Here is a 21,040-nt window from a genome sequence, read left to right on the forward strand (position 1 = left end):
TGTACTAGAAGATGGATACCTAAAATCGCATTGAAAGGGATGATATCTACATGAAAATGATACGAATAGCACAATAGCAATTATTATTCGTTTCGTATTCAGAAATAATTGAAACAATCTTAAGTTTATACATATATCTCCATTTTGTATCTTTCCCTATAAGATCTTTTCTATGATCCTGTTACGTCCCAATTACATCCCAAATCATTCTGTTACAAAATGAACGCAGGAGAAGCATTTAAAAATGATGATAGAAAATGAACGATTCTGGCAAGAATATGAGATAAATAATTGTCCCGGAAATACTATATAACCTATCATACCGCAATATTGCATCAGATTTCCGTAGGATTAAGAATATTCTGTATATAATAATTCTACGTACAATTTTTAAAGGGTTTGTATAGAATATCTAACTAAATGAACCAAAGAACGCCAAGACTTGATGAACTAAGGAGTGTTCATAAACCACGAAGATCAACGCTACCGTGACACGATCGGTTCTTGTACCGAAGCGAAAAGGGTCGGCTGGCGGTCAAGATACCAGCTGTATTACGTCACCGGTCACACAGGTGCGCGATCGGCTACCCCTGAAGAAGAAGAAGGTGGCCGAGCAGAAAGAGGAGCTACAAAGAAGCGCGACTGCGAGAAGTGTAACGCGAGCACGAACGAGAAGAACAAGGTACGCGTACCAGATAGAGGGAGCAAGGCGAAGGAAGAAAAATGAAACAAAACGAATGAAGAAAGAACGAAAGAAAGAAGGAGAAGAATAGAAACGACAAGAAGACGAGGACGCGACGTTGGTTGCGAAGAAGGAGGAGAGCAAGCGAGAGAGCGGAAGAGAAGCTTGGAGAACGTAAAAAGACAGAGACCATGGCGCTCCGCCCCAGGTATACGAGCAACATGGCCGCTGAGGGACGGATTGGCGGAGGCCAGCCACGATACCGACGTCGTCGTGACGCCCGCGCTTCACTCACCTCGCCTCAAACTCAACGGTCTTCGTTCCTATCGGCCCCTACGGCACTCCTCCGCTTGAAACGGTCGCCGCCCACCCTACTTTGCTCTCCCCCCTTAGCTGTTCACTCCCTCCCCTTTTATTTCATGCTACGCGTTTCTCCGTCCCCCTTCCTCTCCCTTTTCCTCCCCTTATTCCTCTCCTTTCGTCTTTCACATCGTTACCCTTCTCACTCTACTCGTTTCGTCGAGGCTAGCTGTCTCTTTCCTCTTCGAGATCTCCTTCGTAGGCATTACTCTCTCCACTGTCACCCACGTTGCACGATACGCTACATAGTACACATACGATACACTCATACGCGACTAGCATGCACAGTCAATCGCTCGTCGATGACACGGATAATCGCGTAGGAATACTCCCGACAAGGTTGAAAACCGTCAAGCAAGGACGTTGGTAAGGATTTTTTACGTGTCAGTTAGTTGCTCTTTGCCTCTCTGGAAAAGGTCTAAGATACTCGGCAACGATAACCAGAATCGCGGATAGACCTCATTATCCTGTACGTTAAGGGAACCGTTTGTTGCCAGTTTAGAAACGGAGAACGAACGTACAAGCACGGCTGAATTTCACTCACGGTAACATAGTTACTTTCGAGCAGGTTTGCTTCGACCTCTGACGGAATTACAAATGATAATTGGCCAACTGGCAATTATCAAAGTCGGAGAACGGATCTGGGAAATATCGCAGAGAACGATCATTTTCGTACGGAGATGGTCGCAATTGCATTCCCGCGTAATTGGTTGCCATTCGTTTTTAATAGCGCCGCGCTACGGCGATAGGTCGAAATATAGTACAACGTGCGCGGATGCAAATTCGCCGGACACGATATCGATATGCACATTTATTCTACCATATTATATAACTTTATTTATTCCACAATGTCACGTTCGCTACACGCCACACTGGCTTTAACGAAGCAACATGCATAACCGATGCATATCTACTCTTGCATGGTAATGCAAAGATTATCGGAGAAGTCTATTTGTATGCATTGTTACATTGTTTCGAAATCGCGCGAATATGATCGATTACTTGAAATATTATGTAAAAGTCAAACTCCTGCGATAATATGATAATATTACATTTGAATTATTTCCACAAACGTGGTATTTTACAAATAGGTACATATATACATTATTTTTTACAGGTAGGTATATATACATATGCATAGGTTATAGGTATCTATATGATTATGCATACTATATTCTTAAATCGTCTACTGCACGGTTCCCCTGAAAGCAACTAGAGAAATTAACGCAACCGAAATGATTGACACAGCTGAGTCAGCGATTCGTCACGACACTCAAGCTATCACGATGGAAGAGGGAAGTAACGAAACACTTGTATAATAATTCATTGTATCCAGTAGACAAGATGGCAACGAAAAGTCGTAGCTGTTATTAGAGAAGCATATACACGGTTCGTTAAAGCTGCACGAAAATTTACTATAATTGCAATCTAAGAAACGCCGATTGTTATGGCGTAAGTTAATGGGCTGCGATGATAAATGACCGCGAAACTTAAAGTTGTATTGCTAGGGCCACGGAGGAAGTTGAGAAGCTACCTGTTGATTTGAATTTGCTTCTTGATATTTATGCATTACAGGGAAATATTGCACGAGAATGTCTGGTGAGGCGATAACATAACTCTGAACATATTAACGCAATTGCATGCGTTTGAGATATAAGAAAGATCATGCGGGTATGTAATTATATGTAATTAAATAATAAACTGATTAGACGAACCTATCTCCTCAGGAATTGATTGAATTTGAAGTATGACGGTTAGAAGTACTTCCCAATTGATTCTAGCGCTGATCTGAAAATAGAAATAAGTACATCGTAATAAGGAATTGTATTGCAAAAAATGATAACAGAAAAGTAATTAACTAGATTGTTTACTGTGCTCGTTGTATAGTAAAAACTGAATTATGATTTATGACACGACAACAAGACGAAAACGAAATTTTCTTTAAACGTGACAAACTACAAACCGCGAATAAGAATTCTTCACTAAAGCTACAACTAGAGTGCAGCACTTTACAGAGAAATTATTGGAGCCATCTGCAGTTACTGTATTTAACTAAACGCTAATTTCAAACAAAAGTTTGTAGGAATAGGGTGTTAAAGTCTTGTAATATTTTATGTACACTAATAATTAATATTATAAAAATGTTACAAAAAATATTATTAAAAGTATTATAAAAATATAGCATTAAAAATTAGTCAGAATAAAGTTCTTATTCTGTGATATTATATCCACAGAGAAATTCCGCCACATGTTCTGTAACACCGACCATTTAGAGGTTTTATTACGCCCTCTACAGTTTATAACCTTATGTCGAATGTAGTTAGTTCGTTTGACGCACTTCGTTTACTTATACAAAATTTTAATGAAATAAACATTTGGTGATTAAATTTACTTCTCTGGACGTGAACTATTATCATATGAAGAAGAAATTATAAATAGCAAGGAGAATAAGTACGCTTTTATCATATGAACTTCAATTATATGAATTACGTATTTATCCCACGATAAATTCAAATAAATGTAATTCTACTGTATACTCAATTCGAATGTGAAAATTGGTAAAATTTGAAACAAAGTCAAGGTACTGAAGAAGTGGATATAACATAAAGTACTTTCTCGTATTCAACGATTTACAGAGGTTTGGTATTAACTTATAACAGTTAAGTCATTAATTTATAACATCCAAGCAAATTTGAGCATTTAATGGAGTACAATTACTTTTTATTATAGATTTTGCATAACCTTCACTTCCACCATAGGATACGATATTTGAGGGACGATCTTTTCTGAACAGAGATAACATTAATGACGATATCTTTCGCGTCTAATGATGAGTTGCATGTAACTTTTATTCTTCCAGTCACCCAATCATGTCGTAGGGCGAATAGTCCGAATCGACACGGGTGATTGGTTAGATAACGTAAATCTTCTACCTGCGAGTAATAATATTTTATGCTTCATTTATCAATTCAGGATAGAGTTAATCGCTAATAAAACAATGGTCGCTAGCCACCGTCAGTTGATTTCAGGAAAATGTTACGTTAATTAGAATGTAAAAGTTGTATGTCAGACTCGAATGTTGGAGACGTTTCGGAACCTCTCCCTAGTGTAAGCTTTTCGCATCCGGAAGGTATGTCTGAGAACTGAAGGATGATTGTGTTGGTTTACTTGATTCTTGCCATTTTTCCAAATCTAGTGTTAGGTAGACAGGTAGCATACCTTCTCGTGTGAGTGTTAATTATAAATGGGTAGGATCAGGACAAATCAAACAGTCTCCGATCGGGTAGGCGCGTTATAGCGTGTCCAACCTGTCTTTGGAATTCAAATTTAAGAAACCGACCGTAAAACTGGCGCGAGTAGAAAATACAACTTGTCTCTAGTTTCACTTATCGATTAATTAAATTCATTATTACGGTCGTGGTCACAAGATGGCTTTCAAAACGAACTTGTGATTTTATAATTATGTATGGGCATTATAATTGTTTGCACGTACGTATGTAAGACAATGGTTAACCATGGTTCCTTTTTTCTTTTTTTTTTTTTTTTGTAATTAGAGATTTTCGGGACTAAATTTAGAAGAGACCCGACAAATTTAATGCAATGAAATGATAGTTGTGTTTGTTTTAGTGTTACGAATAACGAGATATCGCGATTGTTTTTAGAACTTTTTGATTATTAGTTGCCAGAATTTATTTCCTTATAATTTTTCCCTAAATAAATAATAAATAAATAAGTAATTTTTCTGTTTTCTTATATTTAAAGTTGATATTTGACAAAATTTATATCATTTTGATTAAGATTGAGATAAAATCAAAATACTCATTTTTAATTGACTTAATAGATCATTAAATCAATTTCTTCACATGTGCTAAAAAGATGGTAATGGCAAATTGCTTGATCCTGACAGAAATATTTAAAACATTTTGCAAACAATGTATATATATTATATCACTTTTGCATACTTTTTTACAAGATTTCTATAGAAATCAAATACATATTGACTAACTTGTTTACATTTTTCCATTGCTTCCAAAAATTCTGTCTCCGTAAAACTACCAACAGTATTACAACATATAACATCTTTATTCATACTATCAAATGCAAATGTAAATTCTGCTCTAGCTTCCTAAAATGGATAGATAATTCGTTAAATATCTCGATTTTTCCCTTAAAGTATATAAATATTCCTTTAAATACCTGTAATTGAGTAGTATCAGGATCTAGTACAATATTTTCAGTGCCTTCCTGTATCATACAATTCACTGCTGCAATAGTAAATTTCATTGGAATACCAGCATTAATAAGTGCCAAGCATGCTGCATTTATTGTACAGGCTAATATCTAAAATTTATTCATATTTATTAATATATAGTATAAGTGATTTTATACTAGGAATGTAAAGATCATACCCCACCAGAATCTTCTAATTCTTGTATATTAATGCATATAGCAGTTGCTGGATGGAAAGTAACAATTATTGCAGCTTCACAAGTTTCTTTGATATACATTTCTGTCATTCTGTCATCCACCTCTTGAAAAATTAATAATGTATTAATATCATTATGTTGTTGAGCAATTGAATCAGCTTTAATTCAATAATTAAAAATTTTGTTTCACTTACTTGCTGGACCTTTAATAGGACTGTATGATACTTCGACTGATGCTTTATCATAAATCATTTTTTGTGGCTTTGCTTCTATCGGCCCATATATACCAGCAACTACAGCCGTATTTCCTAAAATACATAAAATGTTATTAATAAATAATGATAGTGATAATTAAGGTTAACCTACCTTGCATTAGCATTGCCGATCCATCAGGCATTGAAAGTTGGTTTAATTCACAATTCATTGGTCGTAATCTAAATTCACCTTCCGGCGTTTCTTCAGACATGTCCGCTTCTTACAATTAAAAAGCATATGTTGTTTAATTATACTTGGCGGGAAATTCGTGGTTTAGAGGTTATGATACGATATAGAACAATATATATATATATATAGCACGTGTTACAGTAATTCGAATTAAACGTTTAGGAAACAAAATTCCCTAGGAAGGAATTCCTACTTTACCGATTGAAAACTGATCTATAAGAAATGTTTTTTACTTTAATTCTTAAAAAATGCTGTACACCACTAAAATATACAAATTACCATAATTATAATTTTTAATACTTATATTGAAACATTTTCCAAACATTTTTTGATAGATATAAACTTTTAAAGATCATGTATCTTTTCAATTAATTTTTAAATACTAAACTTAATTATAATATATATAATATATAGTATCATAGTTTTTCATATGCAGTATTCACATGAAGTGTTCAACATTAGAATATTATTTTCTTACATAGACTGATTTGAATAGTAAGAAATCTTATTCTCTCTCTCAAGATAAGTCAATTATAAGGGTACCAACAGTCGATTTCGTCTGTTTTACCAGTAAATCTAGATCCCTTTAGATCCAAACCTTACTGATAACTTAGTTATCCAGATTGCTCATCTTCTTAATCTTCCTCTTCTTCTTCTTCCTCTTCTTCTTCAACTCCTTCTTCCTCTTCCTCTCCTGCAAGAACAATTACTTTTTTGCATAACGCGAGAAAAATAAAATCTTCTCAACCCAATTATACTATTAATTTCATTGATTTTACCCATCGGTATAACTGGCGGAGGTGGCATCTGAGAAATTCTGTAAGCTTCTTCTTGTTCGAAGGTGGGATCTTGTATTTCCATAATCTCGGGTCCGATTATGTACTGATCTTGCACAGGTGGCATGGACGGTGGACTGTAATTGTACGTGATGTATTTGTGACCCCAGCCGATGTACACGTTAGCGAAACGCCTGTGGAGAGATACCATTAAAGTAACATTAGCGTAATTTCTCGCGCATTAATTTTCCTTTAACGCGCCATAATTCCTCTTTTCCCGGTTGATTCGCCCCATGATAAAACCGTACCCCTCGTGGCCAAGCTTGGCGTGCTGTTTCTTCGATATCCCAAGGGGAATTTATATTCGTCGGCGACATAAATATCAAAGATACGTCTGCTTAATGGAAAATCATTATTGAGTAGAGGCTAGAGTGCACGCACCTTCCACAGGCGAACGCGAATGCGCCAGGCCAAATATTTGATCTAATTAACGCAACTGCCTGGTCAAGTTGGACGTGAGAAGATTGCAAGACTCTCCACGGTATTATCGAATCCACGATAGCGTCTTCCGATAGCGGTGTCAAAAGTGGTGGACCAACCTCTGCCTCGGGTCCAGCTCTTGTCTCCTCCTCCTCTTCTTCACCCACTTCCTCTTCCTCTCCAATTTCCTAATTTCATAAGTAGTCCATAATAGATATTTTCTATGTAGATATTTTCTACATAGATATATGCTAAGCAGATTACATTCTGTAGTACTCTATATACATATTGTCCTTTTTTTCAAGTTAATCTTTTAGCTTCCAATGTTAGATCTGTGCAATATTCATTTTAAAAATAAAATTTTGTTCTCGATTAATTTTATCTAAACTTTTTCGGTAAGATTCTTTTGTTTCGACCATAACGAAGTATATTTGATCGTTTTAGAAGTTTCGTTTATTCTTTACAAACTTGTGTTTCTGTTCTTATTATTATAAGAATGACTAACTTCTTCTTGTGCTGCCTTTGGATTCCACCATACGACGCGGCCTTGTTTCAAAAGATACGGTGCATGATGACACCAGTTCGACATGGAAGGGTCTATTAAATCCTTAATAGGCAAAGGATCGTAATGTACGTTCTCTGACAATTCTCCGCCTATACATGCAATGAATGGTATTTAAAGAATATTATATTTATATAAAGTAGAAAAATTCCTCTTTTATGATTAATAAAACGAGTCTTATATAAAACAGTAACGAGCGTTGCGAATAATTTATAGTACTGATATTTCTTCTTCGAATTTTCTTCCAGATAAACACGGAACGTTATATACCTTCCTCTACTTCCTCCATCAACTCTTCCTCCTCGTCTCCGGCGCCAAAAGTGAAAAATCCAATCGGAGAAACTTGGGTGGTCGCACTAATCCTGGCTATTTGTGCACGGAGATAATTCTTTTCGGTGCCAGGGAATGGTGGGAAAGTGTGAAACTATAAATCGGAAATATAATCGTGGTTCTTCGATTTTTGATATTTTTCACCTTTCTCTTTCTTTTTTATTTTATTTTTTTGTCTCTGTGGAAAATGAACACGTACCGGCGTTTCCAAATTTCCTGTACAGTAGCGTACAATCTGTCGTGCAATTACTATCTGCTGCGGTGTAACCGGTGGCAGTTCGATCCACTTGTCCAAACCGGGCTCGTTGCATACAAAATACACCTGGAACAAAGTCGACCACCGGGATCACGCTCAGGAAAACACGCCCCGTGTTTTGCGTCGCATATTAATTCGATCGAACATTGCGCTTTGAATGCTGCTGATGTTTTCCACTCGTACAATGTGATTCCACTTCGATTAATGGAATGTTACGTAATGATATCGTTACGTTTAATCGTTAGTCAGAAACCATGACTCATATTAGATAATTTCATTTTTAATTCTGTGGAAGTTGTGCTCCTAACTTTTTACGATACGTCGTAATTTTGCGTAAAAATTGTACGAATACATGAAAAGCGTTTTATTTTTAAAAAATAACACATGAACTACAATTTCCACAAGTTTCATTTAATTAAAGCTCGATCTAATTCGCGTGTAACAATTAACTTCTATCTCTTTTTTCGGTAAAAAAATTTTGCTGTCTTTATTGTTCCTACATTAAAGATATTCGGGAAGTATACCTTGGTATTCGCACCAGTTCCGATTCTCTCCGACGGTACTTCCGTTGGTGGTACCCACGAATGAGTAGGTAGAGGCGGAAAGACGAGCTTCAAACCTTCCGGTTCTTTTTCTTCCGTTGCTTCAGCTACTCCCTCAGTTTCCTCCGTCGCTTCTCTTTCCATGTTTTCAGCAGCTTCTCTCTCTGCTATAGCCATTTCTTCCGCTCTGGTTCGCTCCTCTTCACGCCTCTGTTTCTCCTCTTCCGCCATTCTCTGCAGACGCGTGGACGATATTCAGAAAGTGCTTTGCTCTCTCTCTCTCTTTCTAAAATGAATTTACTCTATCGTGTTGGCTTACAATGTTTCGTGATTCAAGCAAATAATATCAAGATAGACAGTACTTAGATTTATTTCATTGTGAAAAATGAAAGTTTCGTTTCCAAGTCATTCTTTTACCTCTAATCTTCTGTTCAATTCCTCTGTTTGCAAGTCTGCTTCTACCACGTAATAATTTTTTGGACTCCCAAGTACCTTTCCCCAAAATCTATCATGTGAAATTATTAATTTAAGAATATTGTTTAAAAATTTATTCAGAATTTTTCCAAAATATATCGCATGAAATTAAATTATTAAGGATTTTTATCCGAAATCTATCGCGCGAATTTATTAATTTTCGAACATTTCTTTTACGATAATAAAATTTCTCGGTATTTACCTGACATTTTCTATAGGAGACTCGGCCATGAGTTTTCGTATAGACAAATTAAGCAATACCATTTGTCCCCGTGGCAACCCCACGCCAGTCTGTTCGAAATAAAATAGAAGATCCAACATGTTGGGTATTTTATTCTTTATATCCCCTTCTTCCTCTTCCTCTTCTGTCTCGAGTTTTTCTCCCTTGTCTTCGTATATACTCTGAACATTCTGGAATTGCAGTAAGACGCTCAAAGTATCCGTTTAAATAACGACCAACTTTTCCTCGCGATTCACGTTACTATTTTATACGACAGTTAAATCAAAGATCCCGGTTTAATCGTTAATTGCCTACTGTCCGTACCTTGAACAGCTTGATGATCTCTTTCGCATCCTCATACTGCGCCGGTGCAACGTATACGTCTCGTAGATGATTGGACTGAGTCTTGAATCTCTCCTCCTTGACTTTTCTGCTGAATTCCTCGAAAATATCCACCGCGTTCTTTGGCCTCTCGGCGAGTATCTTCGCTAAAACTTCCGTCAAGTGATCGTACCTAAGAATCGTTCAGAATCGAGAATAATATCTAAGGAAATTTTTACTATTACAATACTTTGTATTTGTAGAGATAATGTGATCGACTCCGATCGTCACTATTAATTAATTATAGGTTGAGCAATGAAACAGTCGAGTCTTTATTTCATTAAACACTTCTTTTATATTATAATATCGAGTCACATTCATGTTACAGATTTGGTATCGATTCAATAAAGGAAGATTATATGTCTAACAAAGGTTAATTTAAATTCCAACTTTACTAGCAATTTTTGCAGATTGGGAATTACTAATTAAAAATTGTCTGTGTGTAATCTTTTCATATACTATCGTAACATGATATGGTAACAATGACTAGTTGAAGTTGCCTTAAGTAGTTTCCAGAAGATCGTAAAGCAAACTTATTAATAATAAATCGACCACTAAAATAGTTGATTATATTCAAAAGCGAGTAGTAGTCAAAGATAATATTTTTGATTTGATAACCTCGATAAGATTTCCTCGAAGCGTCTCGCTATTCCTAAGAAGCTGATATGTAATTATTATTAAATTCTAACTTCATAAGGGATGCTAAGAGATGTCTGTACATTTCGTTTTTGTTTACAACGAGTATAATTCCAAATATACAATGATATAGTGACCAATGATATACATACGTTCAAAAGTTTGGTACGCTATCAGCCTTTTACATCAAACTAACCTTTTCATACATTCTATCGAAAAATAAGAACATCGTGATCATAACTGTCGCTTTGAAATATAATCAATTACAATTCCTAACAAGTTTCAAACTTTTTTTCTTTCTCAGAAATTTCGATATTCCATAGTCATTCTATATCTAGAAACACATCCCAATTTTCCTTTAAGTTTAATCAATGGATCCCACAAGAGGTTAATTCCTCTTTCTTTTTCAAATTTTCTACGTTCAACGATTCACCGATCCACCGATTAAATTCGGTGGAGCAAGTCGCGTTTCAAATTCATGAACTCACAAGCTATCACCTGACTCTGGACTGTGTTTTTGAAGAAACTTTTTAGCACGCCGTATATCATGTTCCACGCAGGGAACATCGTCGGGCGGTACTTCTTCGATGTTATAGCTGTACGCCATCTTAAACGTCGATTTATTTTCTCCGCCAACGCATTTCTGTACGATTCTACTCTTCTTTTCGATGCAAACTACGCGAAATGTTTCTAATTTTTATCGTACACTAAAACGTAACCGTTTTATACATTTGATGTCATCGTTTTGTAACACGCGTATATCGCGGTGTCAGACAATGGCGATTCTCTCTTTTTTTCTGTCGCCTTCGTTTATTTTCAGCGTATAATCAGTGTCGTTCATCCGCTCCACGGACGCTTTAGGTTACTCGCGGCTACAGTTTCGAAAGCGTTATCTAATGACCCAATTATATTAACGAACCGAAAACGTTGTTAATCAGAATGAAATTAATTAAACCTGCAGATAAATGTTACTCCGCTGATTTTTCGCTGATACCTGTTTCTGGAAATAATGAGGTTATTCACAATGGAGATTCATCGTGAACATATTCATTTGTATCAAAATGAGTTACGTTTTGGCTAGAAATATGTATTGTCAGATTTAAATTATTGAACTTTGTGTTTATACGACTGAAGTTACTTAACCTGAAATTAAGCTGGGATTTAAACAATCTGATTTCTGATGGCTGAGTAGTGGAAAATAGATGTATTTAGATAGAAATATATTTAGATAGAAAATAGATGATAGACTCGGTTTAAATTACACGCAGAAGATATGGTTTTATATTTCTGACGTAGAATGCAATGCATTTTTTATGATTTATGTATACGATGTCGATCTGAATGCGAGTAATAAATTAAATATACGTTATGAAATTAAAACAAAAACTTTTGTAATAATTCAGGTAAATCACAAATTAGAAGTTTTACTATATCGATATAAATTTTATACGATAATAATTTAATAGTGAGTATATAACATCGGAGATAATCAAAATCCAATCAACAATGAACAAGCTAATGGCGCAGTACAGTGAGAGACGCGAGAATGAATTATGTCGCGCATATGAATGACCATCTATCTTAATGAAATTAAATCGCACGCGCCGCTTTCTATCAGGCTGCATCCTGGAGCACGGTTTATCGTCTATCGTCTGCCCTAAATAGAAACGTTGCTTCTCGAGGTCACTAGCTGCTTCCTTTGACGCCCATCCCTAGTGCTGTGTAACAGGACACGTGTCCTGCCATCGGAAAAAGTGACCTAACAGAGCGATAACCGACGAAAAACAGCTCGATTTAGAATATCTTCGGATAAATACCTTTTGGAAATAATAAAAATAACGAAAACGAAGGAATCATCGCCGTGATATTTTAGGTAATACGTAACCGTACAATTTGAATTTAGCGATATTCCAATTATCCGATCGTTATGATCCGGATTGAAACTAAGATTACACCAATAGAGACATAAACTTCGCAAGGAATAATTGATTTCGTTCGTAAATTACGTAAATTTTAGAATTTATTAACCTACCATATTTACGTACAACGAATTATAGAATTATATAACATTGCGGAAGTGGAAATAACAAAAGTTATACAATTTCGTGAAAGGGTTAGAAAAATTAGTCTGCAGAGTAGAAAGAAAAAGAAATTGAAATTACAAGCAAGTTGAGAATTGTAGCGCGGAGAGAACTTTTACAAAAATATCCACTATTTAAATAAATAGCGATGCTGCCACCGCCCCCGCGAATTTTACGATCAAGATCATCGTTTGTTTAGCGCTCCCATTTTCAAACGGATGTTTATTTATTTGAACACGACCAATTTCTCTTACGATATGTATATACAATTTATACCGTACGACAAGCCGTTTCTAAACACGCGCTCCTCGAACCACGACGGAGGAGATATGCCGCAGAGAAATGATCATCCAACGTAGTGTTAATAGTTTACCAAGCACCTTGACTTTTAAACATGATTACGTTACATACACGAAACGCAATTGGTCTTGTAACTTTTCGCCTGCCAAATGTTATTTATGAAATGTGACGCAACGTTTGACGCATTACCCTGTTTCCAAGAAATTTTTCGAAAAGATCACTGGAAATATGTTTAATAAATTGAATAGAATTTAAAATTCGTATTTAATTCGTATTTAAAACCGATTAAGTATATGTTTCTTGTTCTACATATTTTTCATCAAAGAGCGTAAGAGTCTGTATGTTTACAGTTTCATGTTGCACAAAAAGATTATTTATTGAAAAAACAATTCTGCTCTACTGGAAATGTTTTTAGTTTCTTCAAAATACATAATTTCACTATGAATAACTAATGCCAATAAAGTTACAACGATATATTATTAACAAATTTTCCATCATCGTCGTCTAATTTTAACAATACTTTCAACCGATCTTTTTTTTCAAGTCAGGTTAAATTCGTCTATATTTCTCAATCTTCTTCAAGTCGCGATTCCTTCCTATAATAGAATGACCCGCAGAACTGGCTAAAACGTGTTTTCAATAGGGAACGCATCTAAATTCGATTTATCAAAATACAATTTTAATTTAATATATATTCAACTGTGGACTACTATTGGAAAAGTAATTAAACTGAAGCAATATAACAGATAATATATTTAAAAGCATAATATGGAATGTTTGCGTACGGCGACAAACCATTATAATACGATTTTTATCACACTGAACTAGATAATTATTTTGCTTAAATATTTCCGTGATCAAATTTTCTATACGAACAGTAATTGAAAATAGCTGTTCAAAAAACATTGTTGTTCCATCAAAAATCACGACTAGCAAATTAGAGATTTGAAGCCGGAACCGTTAATCTTAATTTTCGTTTCCATCGTCGTTGATAAAAATACGAATATATAGAGCTGCAGGAAAATCAATAGAACCAGGAGATTTGGGATAGAGAGAGGAAATCCTGACTGCAGGCTGACAATCTGTACGCACTAATTAACTGAACGCAATCGCGTTCGCTAATCGGCCACCAGTGGCTTTAGGATCGCGGGGATTACAGAAACTCGCGCCGCTATCAGTTAGTCACACGTGCGACGCGATTTGTCATCGGGGTCAATTCGTCAATGAGGGATCGGTTAGGGAGGGGTCAAACCGCGGCACATAGCGAATTTTCGACGGCTGAATCGCTAATAATCTCAATCTCGTAATTTCGCGAATGGTATAACAGGTGGCGTCTGGCAAAGGGATTCGCGTTTACAACGGCGGAAATGTAAACGTTATCGATCTTCGATCAGTGATCGGATAGCATCATTCGATGGATGTGCAAAGCTAATGAATGTTCGAAGAATGAACTTGTAGAAAAATAATTAGGTTTCTATTGTATTTTCTTTATTACATATTTTTATTGGAAATTATCAGTGTTTCCATGTATAAAGTATCATTGATGTTTTATACGTTTTTGTGTTTTAATATTGGAACTTTAAATTATATTAGATTGAATTCATCTTGAAATCGTCGACAGACATTGAACAAAGTCAATAATTGTCGGCAAATATTGATAAGCGGCGATAGCTTCCGAGAAGTAACGAGATTTGCTTTTCAAGTTTATATTTCTTTTGTTTTTTATGTTAGAATTAATCTCTTAAATGAACGAGGAGGTACAGAATGCGATTGTAAAAATGCATAATATTTAAATAAGTACTAATCTGTAACAATATTTACAATATATTTAATATCACGCGTGTATAATACGTATTCACAGTACAGAACAAAACAAAATTAAAGAATGGAATATCGACAAAAATATAATAATACAAAAAGTAAGATACACGCCAAATCAATTTCATTAATGTCGATTACCAACGACAAATATTATCATATAATTGTCAACAACATTCGCATAACTCCATGCCTTCTTTCACAGTTTCGAAATATAAATCTTTCGCAGTGACGATTAAACTGTATCGATGATTATTACAAATATCGATATCGAGATACGCATAACTGTCAATAAATGTTAATCATTCACAGATATTATCACTAAAAAAAAATACATAATTTCACTCATTATATTAGCGCTGTAATCTAAACTTCGCGCTTCAATCACTCTCGTCCATATCGATATCATTAGCTCAAAACTTATACACGTTTAGGCTTAAAGGACATGTATATCCTTGAACCTGATACACAATCAGATATACACAGCAAAAATAATTGAAAAGCTTTGAAATTGAAAAGCGGCTTGCTTTCTGATCTTGGTTACACACGTGGTAAACTAGAATAAAATATCAATAAATTTTCTTGTAATTTCCAAAGAGGAATTAATTATAAATTTATGTCATAAATATAAAAAAATTGATATCAATCGCGAGCCCATTTCGTCTTAAGCCCACGCAGAGTGGCGTAGGTGTGATCGATGTTGGCCCGATTATTTCGATCGCGGCGATTCGGTAATAGGGGATAATTAACAAAATCGGAGGGTGATTAATAAAAGGCACGTGTTGACGCCGTGATCGAGCGCCGGCGCCGATTCATCCTGACGCGTTAATCCGGCTTGTCGAAATTGAATTGGCGGGTTCGACGAGCGTATTGTTCGTGCGACCATACCACGCGCATTAATTAACAAACGGACGTTAACGTTCGTCCGCTAATCGCGTCCGTCGAATTTCGCGCGACGTCGCGTCCGAGTCGAAATGAGATTCACGCCCGATAGCACCGACAAGAGGCACGCTTCTAATTACGTTACGCTAACGTTTTCCTTTTTTTGCAACATCGTAACAACTTGTTTGATTACTTTGCATGAACTATTTGCGGCTTAAGGGTGACCTCGTTGCCCGTTACCACGGAAAATATACAGGAGGCCCGTAGGATGGCGATTGGGGTAAGAGTAATATTGCCATATATCGTTAGGATAACGTACAGGTGAAAAACTTAGGATCACTTTCTGATTGCATCTATACTGAATCAGGTAAAATTTTATTCTATCCAGGTCACATTTTAACGAGAAATTTCGATAATTATAAATTTTAGATAAATCCATTTTATTTCTTCCAGATGGAATTATGGTATCAAATATGTCACTTATACAAAAAAAAATTATCCAAGAGATGATTCATCTTCTCTGGTTGTCAGATTATGTCAGCTTCGTGACAACGTTTGTAATTTGATTAATTGAAGATTAAAATTCTGAAGCGACAATCGAATATTTTACGTCACTATGTTATTGATTTTCCAAAACAAGTAAATATTAAATAAGATACACAAAGATCGAAATATACGTAATTCTAGAACAATACATTATTTATGTACATTATTCGATATTTTCATTTAATTTTTATATTTAATCTATAACGCAACTGATAGCACGATCTAAAGACAAATCGCTCTATCTTATCGCTGAACTCTATATCGTTTATTTAACCTCTTTATTACAATGTTATTATAACACGACGTGTAACTCGGTTGCATTTATACCGATCAGTTCATTCATGTACTCATTCATACAGAATACTCATAAATCTCCAGAAGTGTTCCAACCAGAAATTAAAATCGTACCCAAACACACCACAAACAAAAATCTCTCAAACATCGGTCACCCTTACTTATCAAGGCTTTCATTTTCAAACCGGTTGAAAATCCAATTCATAGAAAAACATCCAAGAAAGCCGAACAAAAATCTTCTATTCATGAATCACCGCATTCGTCCGAAACTTTCGCCATCCAATCTTTCGAGCAAGATCAAACCGAGTGCATCGAATTCGTTAATCAAGCGGCGTATAGCTGGCAGTTCGAGCGTGGAGAAGAAGCACCGTCTTTACGGTACTTGCAATTTTGCGGGGGCGTTTGAGTATGAATGAGTAAGAAGTCCCCACCAGACCCTCTCTCCCACCCTCCAACTATTCTCTTCTCTTTTGGTCCTCCACCCTGTCGCTGTTTCTCGTCCCTCCCGCCCCTTCTACGACCATTTCTGCCGCCAACCTTCTATCTGCCTTCCTCTCTCCATGCGTCTCTCGTAAGTCTTTCTCTCTTTCTCTTCGTACGTTCTGCTCTTTCTCTTTCCTTCTCGACTTGAACCGAGAGAGCAGCTCGGTATCGGGGGTCGGTACTCTGTTCGTGTACCGCGCTTCTTTCGGTCAGTTTTCTCTCGTGAGTTCCACGCGCGCGTCCTTTCGCAAGGATTTCACTTGGTGCCGGTCTTAACGTGAATTAACCGGATAAGAGAGGAGGAGGCTTCTTGTCGAAGGATTCCCGCTGGACGGGGAACTGTCATCCGCCACGATGCGCCGTCGAAGCACACGGTTAGTCCTAATGGATCGACTTACGTCGTTTTTCTCTTCCGTGAATATTCGTCTCGAGATTCTGGCGAACGGAACGTTCGATGGTCGAAGGGCTTGTATCTTGCTTCGTGTTTTGCATGATTGATCGATCGGTGGTGAGAGAGTGTATGTATTTGTGTTACAGTGGAAACTTGAATTTGAACGATTTGGTAATTTTGGGACTATTTAGTGAAGAAGGGTTTTACATCCGACGTTTCGTTCGTTAGTGTTCCCAGTAAATGTTATGGTTAAGGTATTATGTATTGAGCGCGAAAAAAAACTACATATATATAAGATTATTGGAAAACGTGGATATGGTAATTCACATTGAAAAATAGAATAGTAGGTAGTTTGCAGGAGTATACCATACAGGTTTGAAAAAATAGATTATTACAATGTTATAAATACATTAATTAGTACAAATTTCATAAAATCGTAGGACCTAAATATTTAGATTCGAAAGAAAAAGCAGCATCGAAAAAGAAATCCTCGGAATTGTCTTTCATAACCATAGGAACAGTCTGAAAGAATAGGATTCGATACTATAAATTGACTAAAAAAAAAAAAAAAATGTATTAACCTAATTTCCGGAATTATTAAAAATCGAAAAATCATTACGAAAGATCCATGATTTCTTTTCAAATACCGGATAAATTTCATGATGAGGGAATAAAATGCAGCGCGATTAAGGTAGTTGTTTCTCAAGCATCAAAATCGAATCGTTCACAGTAGTAGAACATCTCGGGCATCGAGGAAAACTGGAAATAACCGGGTTGGACAAAGAAAACGGGGCAGAAACTGGGAAAGGAACGGCGGAAGAACAATTGGTTCTGTGCACATAGGTTGTTAAAACGATTTACCGCCTGTCCCATAGCTATTAAATCTTGTCGTTAAAACTTTCTTGTCGTTTCGAGCTTCTTTCAAGCGTGAGACACGTCGTACGCTTCTCTCGTTCGACGATCGAGAATAGAATCCAGCTAGAATCGCGAAAAGCTGGCCCATGATACCTACATAGAAACGATCGTTGGTGACGTGATAACCTCCCCGTTAAATTTAATTAACTGTCTCGCTACTCCCCGTCATCGACTTTGCCTATCTCTGTTCTTCTGTCGCTCGAGTATCCCATCATGTTGGAATCGTGTCGCTGGTTACTACTAAGGGGGCTATCCAAGAAGCACGCGTTCCATTATTCATCGGTCGTTTCTACATTCGCATCGAACGATCGCTCGTAAATCGCCGGTTCACTTTTCATTAAGACGTCCGCAAGTAGAGTGAATGAGCGGCTGAATGAATTTCCAGAATCCATTGCTCTTCCTGACCACTTGCCCTTGAACTATTCCACACTGGGTCACAACCGTGTTGCTTCATTTTTCTACAGCTTGTCATATTTAACACGTATGTGGGAGAAATAGAGAGATATCAATGGTATTATCGGTTATTATCGAGAATTTTCAGTATAGAAATTGGCGATATTCTTGTTTTACGATTTGAAAGTATTGACGTAAAATATCGAAAATTTATGGTATATATAAAGTGTCCAAAAGTGGAATAGCTATATTTTATCAGTATATTTTATGAATATAACCAAACAAAAAATATTATATGAACATAGATCATTGGTATTGTTGATAGCTATCGACGTAGTATGCGAATTTTGTCGTGGTCAATCTAATAGTTTGCTATGAGGAATGAATATTAATGGTGTTTCGTGTGAAGAACGTGCTAGTTGGTTGGGACTAGGTTCTTAGAAATTGCATGAAATATATTAACTAAATAGACTGATGTTCATCGAAATTTTCTATTAATATTGCAGAGGTCAAAAGCAAATGTTGTACAAGCGATAAAATCTTTAATTTGAAAAAATTATAAATAAAGTTGATATCGTTATATATAAAACATATCGTTATACGTTCTTATAAACGTTTGAAAACTTCTGAATAAATCCTGTACATTATTATAAGTGTTACCTATGTATTGTATACCGTTTCTTATTTAACATGCTTTTAGGAGAAAAACGAAAAAATACGCTTGCACGCTTTTTTGTTGAGCCTTCGATTGATTTAAACACTATGACTGGCTTGTTAGCATATTTAAAAATAGTAAAATTTTCGTCTATACGAAACAGAAACTTTCCAAAGTGCAACGTGCAAATGAAATAGCGTTCGAACCATCTGTTAGAACCTCTCGTATCTCCTCCATTTCGTGAGCATATTTAGCGAACGATTAGCAAAAACGGACTAACAAAATCCTCAAACAGAAACACCGGTGCAAAGTATATTCAATTACGTCTGGGATCATCTATTGCGCCGTAATCCCCAAAAAGATGCCGATCCCAAACTTCACCAATGAAACTACCATTACTTCGAATTACACCTTTGAATCTCGATACTAGAGACAAATAGAAAGCATGCAAGAAAGTAACCAAGCACACAGACGGTTTTCTAAAGAATCAAATTCCGTTGATCAGTGTAAAAGGGATCGTCTGTTTATCGAGGAAAAAAGAAAAGTGTAAACGAAACGCAACAGCTCGGTGAAAGAGAAAAAGATAGAGGAGTGAGGGAACGAGAGAAAGAACGAAGGGGGAGAAATTGACGGTGACTTGAGTGTCAGAAGGCCGCAGGCTCGTGGTCCCTGACCGGTCGACGCAGCCTCCTCCCGGTTCCAGAGAATCAGAGTCACGTTCAGTCAGTGGCCGACTCCCGTCCGCGGAGGTGGTGCGCGTTGTCGTTCCTTCGGCTCTCATACCAGTGTCGAGAGGGGTTTTCCGGTATCCAAGCCGTGGGTCCGGCCGATCTTCAGCGGGAATGACGGCCATCAGGAGCACGTGGTTAGTGGACAAATATTATTATATTTATTTTCTTCATTTTTCCTTGGAACATAGATGAAGAACTTTGAAATTTATTATCCATAGTTAGGATACACTAGAGTTTCTAGTGATCGGATATTAATTATTATCGTTGGAAATGACGGCCATCAGGTGCATATAGTTGGTGGATAAATATTGTTATATTTAATTTCCTCGTTTCTCCTTGGAGTATAAACGGAGGACTTTGAAATTTATTGTTAGGACGTAAGACAGATTAGAGTTTACAATGATTAAATATTATTATATAGGAAATGATGTCCACCAGATGCACGTAGTTGGTGGGTAAATATTATTGTATTGATATTCTTCGTTTTGCCTTGAAATATTTCATGGAATGTTCATAGTTAGGACACATTAGAGTTTATGCTGGTCGAATATTAATTAATATTATGTAGTGTGGTTCAAATGAATTATCATTCTTGAAGTAAGTGAGTAAGTGAATTAACTTTATATTTCGATTTTGAATTTGGGGATAACTTCGAGACGTAGATCCTCTCATCAGGCAATTATTTGACGATGTATTGTATTAGCGACGAAACTCGTAAAAACTTTGAAAATACAAGGACTACATATTTTTATCGGTCTCATTACTCCGCTTATCCGAGTGTTACGCCACATACGCGCGCCGCGTACAATTGTGACATAATTACGAGGCCGCACGTCGCATTTGTCCACTTTTTTCGCAGGTTTTTCGACCTTGCCTTCGCATTTCCTTCGAGCCCAGTTGCTTCTGCTTTCGTAAGTGATGTTATGGTCCATCAAGTAAGAAGATAATGCATCAATGCATATTTGCCTGTGCCGGATTGAA

At 36.4% G+C, this 21,040-nt stretch overlaps 3 protein-coding genes and 1 long non-coding RNA gene across 14 annotated transcripts in view; 2 read left to right on the top strand and 2 right to left on the bottom strand.

The window, feature by feature from the left end:
* Positions 1–770: 770 nt before the first annotated feature.
* LOC117152272 lies at positions 771–2,760 on the top strand. Its single transcript, XR_004462607.1, has 2 exons — positions 771–1,408; positions 2,160–2,760. It is a non-coding gene; the product is annotated as an uncharacterized LOC117152272 (long non-coding RNA).
* A 2,100-nt stretch (positions 2,761–4,860) lies between these two features.
* Positions 4,861–6,056, bottom strand: LOC100741159 (exosome complex component RRP46). Its single transcript, XM_003493084.4, has 5 exons — positions 5,836–6,056; positions 5,664–5,777; positions 5,452–5,573; positions 5,240–5,383; positions 4,861–5,168 (listed from the first exon to the last, which is right to left on the bottom strand). Exons 1-5 carry the CDS (start codon positions 5,933–5,935, stop codon positions 4,986–4,988), a joined length of 663 nt encoding a protein of 220 aa, XP_003493132.1. The 5' UTR covers positions 5,936–6,056; the 3' UTR covers positions 4,861–4,985.
* A 244-nt stretch (positions 6,057–6,300) lies between these two features.
* On the bottom strand, positions 6,301–11,215 carry LOC100741273 (radial spoke head protein 6 homolog A). The gene is made up of 11 exons (XM_024370763.2): positions 11,059–11,215; positions 9,869–10,067; positions 9,536–9,735; positions 9,277–9,364; positions 8,842–9,093; positions 8,261–8,383; positions 8,002–8,155; positions 7,675–7,823; positions 7,131–7,357; positions 6,693–6,883; positions 6,301–6,607 (listed from the first exon to the last, which is right to left on the bottom strand). The coding sequence occupies exons 1-11, from the start codon at positions 11,175–11,177 to the stop codon at positions 6,549–6,551; spliced, it is 1,761 nt and encodes a 586-aa protein (XP_024226531.1). The 5' UTR covers positions 11,178–11,215; the 3' UTR covers positions 6,301–6,548.
* Positions 11,216–17,175: 5,960 nt separating this feature from the next.
* Positions 17,176–21,040, top strand: part of LOC100742198 (papilin) — a 163,921-nt gene continuing 160,056 nt past the window's right edge. For 10 of the 11 annotated variants that reach the window (XM_033323386.1, XM_033323394.1, XM_033323389.1 and 7 more), the window contains exon 1: positions 20,040–20,193. In XM_033323386.1, coding sequence (XP_033179277.1) covers positions 20,171–20,193 — 23 coding nt within the window. In that variant the 5' untranslated portion in view covers positions 20,040–20,170. Of the gene's footprint in view, positions 17,349–20,039; positions 20,194–21,040 lie in introns of those variants that run through there. The other variant, XM_033323387.1, reaches the window with a different exon arrangement.

Source organism: Bombus impatiens, unplaced genomic scaffold, assembly GCF_000188095.3.
Source record: "Bombus impatiens unplaced genomic scaffold, BIMP_2.2 scf_0930, whole genome shotgun sequence".
Classification (NCBI taxonomy): domain Eukaryota; kingdom Metazoa; phylum Arthropoda; class Insecta; order Hymenoptera; family Apidae; genus Bombus; species Bombus impatiens.

Bases quoted from the DNA above. Each gene is read 5' to 3' on its own strand.
- LOC100741273 (XM_024370763.2), bottom strand. From the start codon at position 11,177: ATGGCGTACAGCTATAACATCGAAGAAGTACCGCCCGACGATGTTCCC. The intron at 7,824-8,001 runs GTATATAACGTT...TTGCATGTATAG, and splicing joins GATGGAGGAAGTAGAGGAAG to GCGGAGAATTGTCAGAGAAC. The intron at 6,884-7,130 runs GTGCGTGCACTC...ATCTCTCCACAG, and splicing joins TTCGCGTTCGCCTGTGGAAG to GCGTTTCGCTAACGTGTACA.
- LOC100741159 (XM_003493084.4), bottom strand. From the start codon at position 5,935: ATGTCTGAAGAAACGCCGGAAGGTGAATTTAGATTACGACCAATGAAT. The intron at 5,778-5,835 runs GTAGGTTAACCT...TATGTATTTTAG, and splicing joins ATCGGCAATGCTAATGCAAG to GAAATACGGCTGTAGTTGCT. The intron at 5,384-5,451 runs GTATGATCTTTA...AATAAATTTTAG, and splicing joins AATTAGAAGATTCTGGTGGG to ATATTAGCCTGTACAATAAA.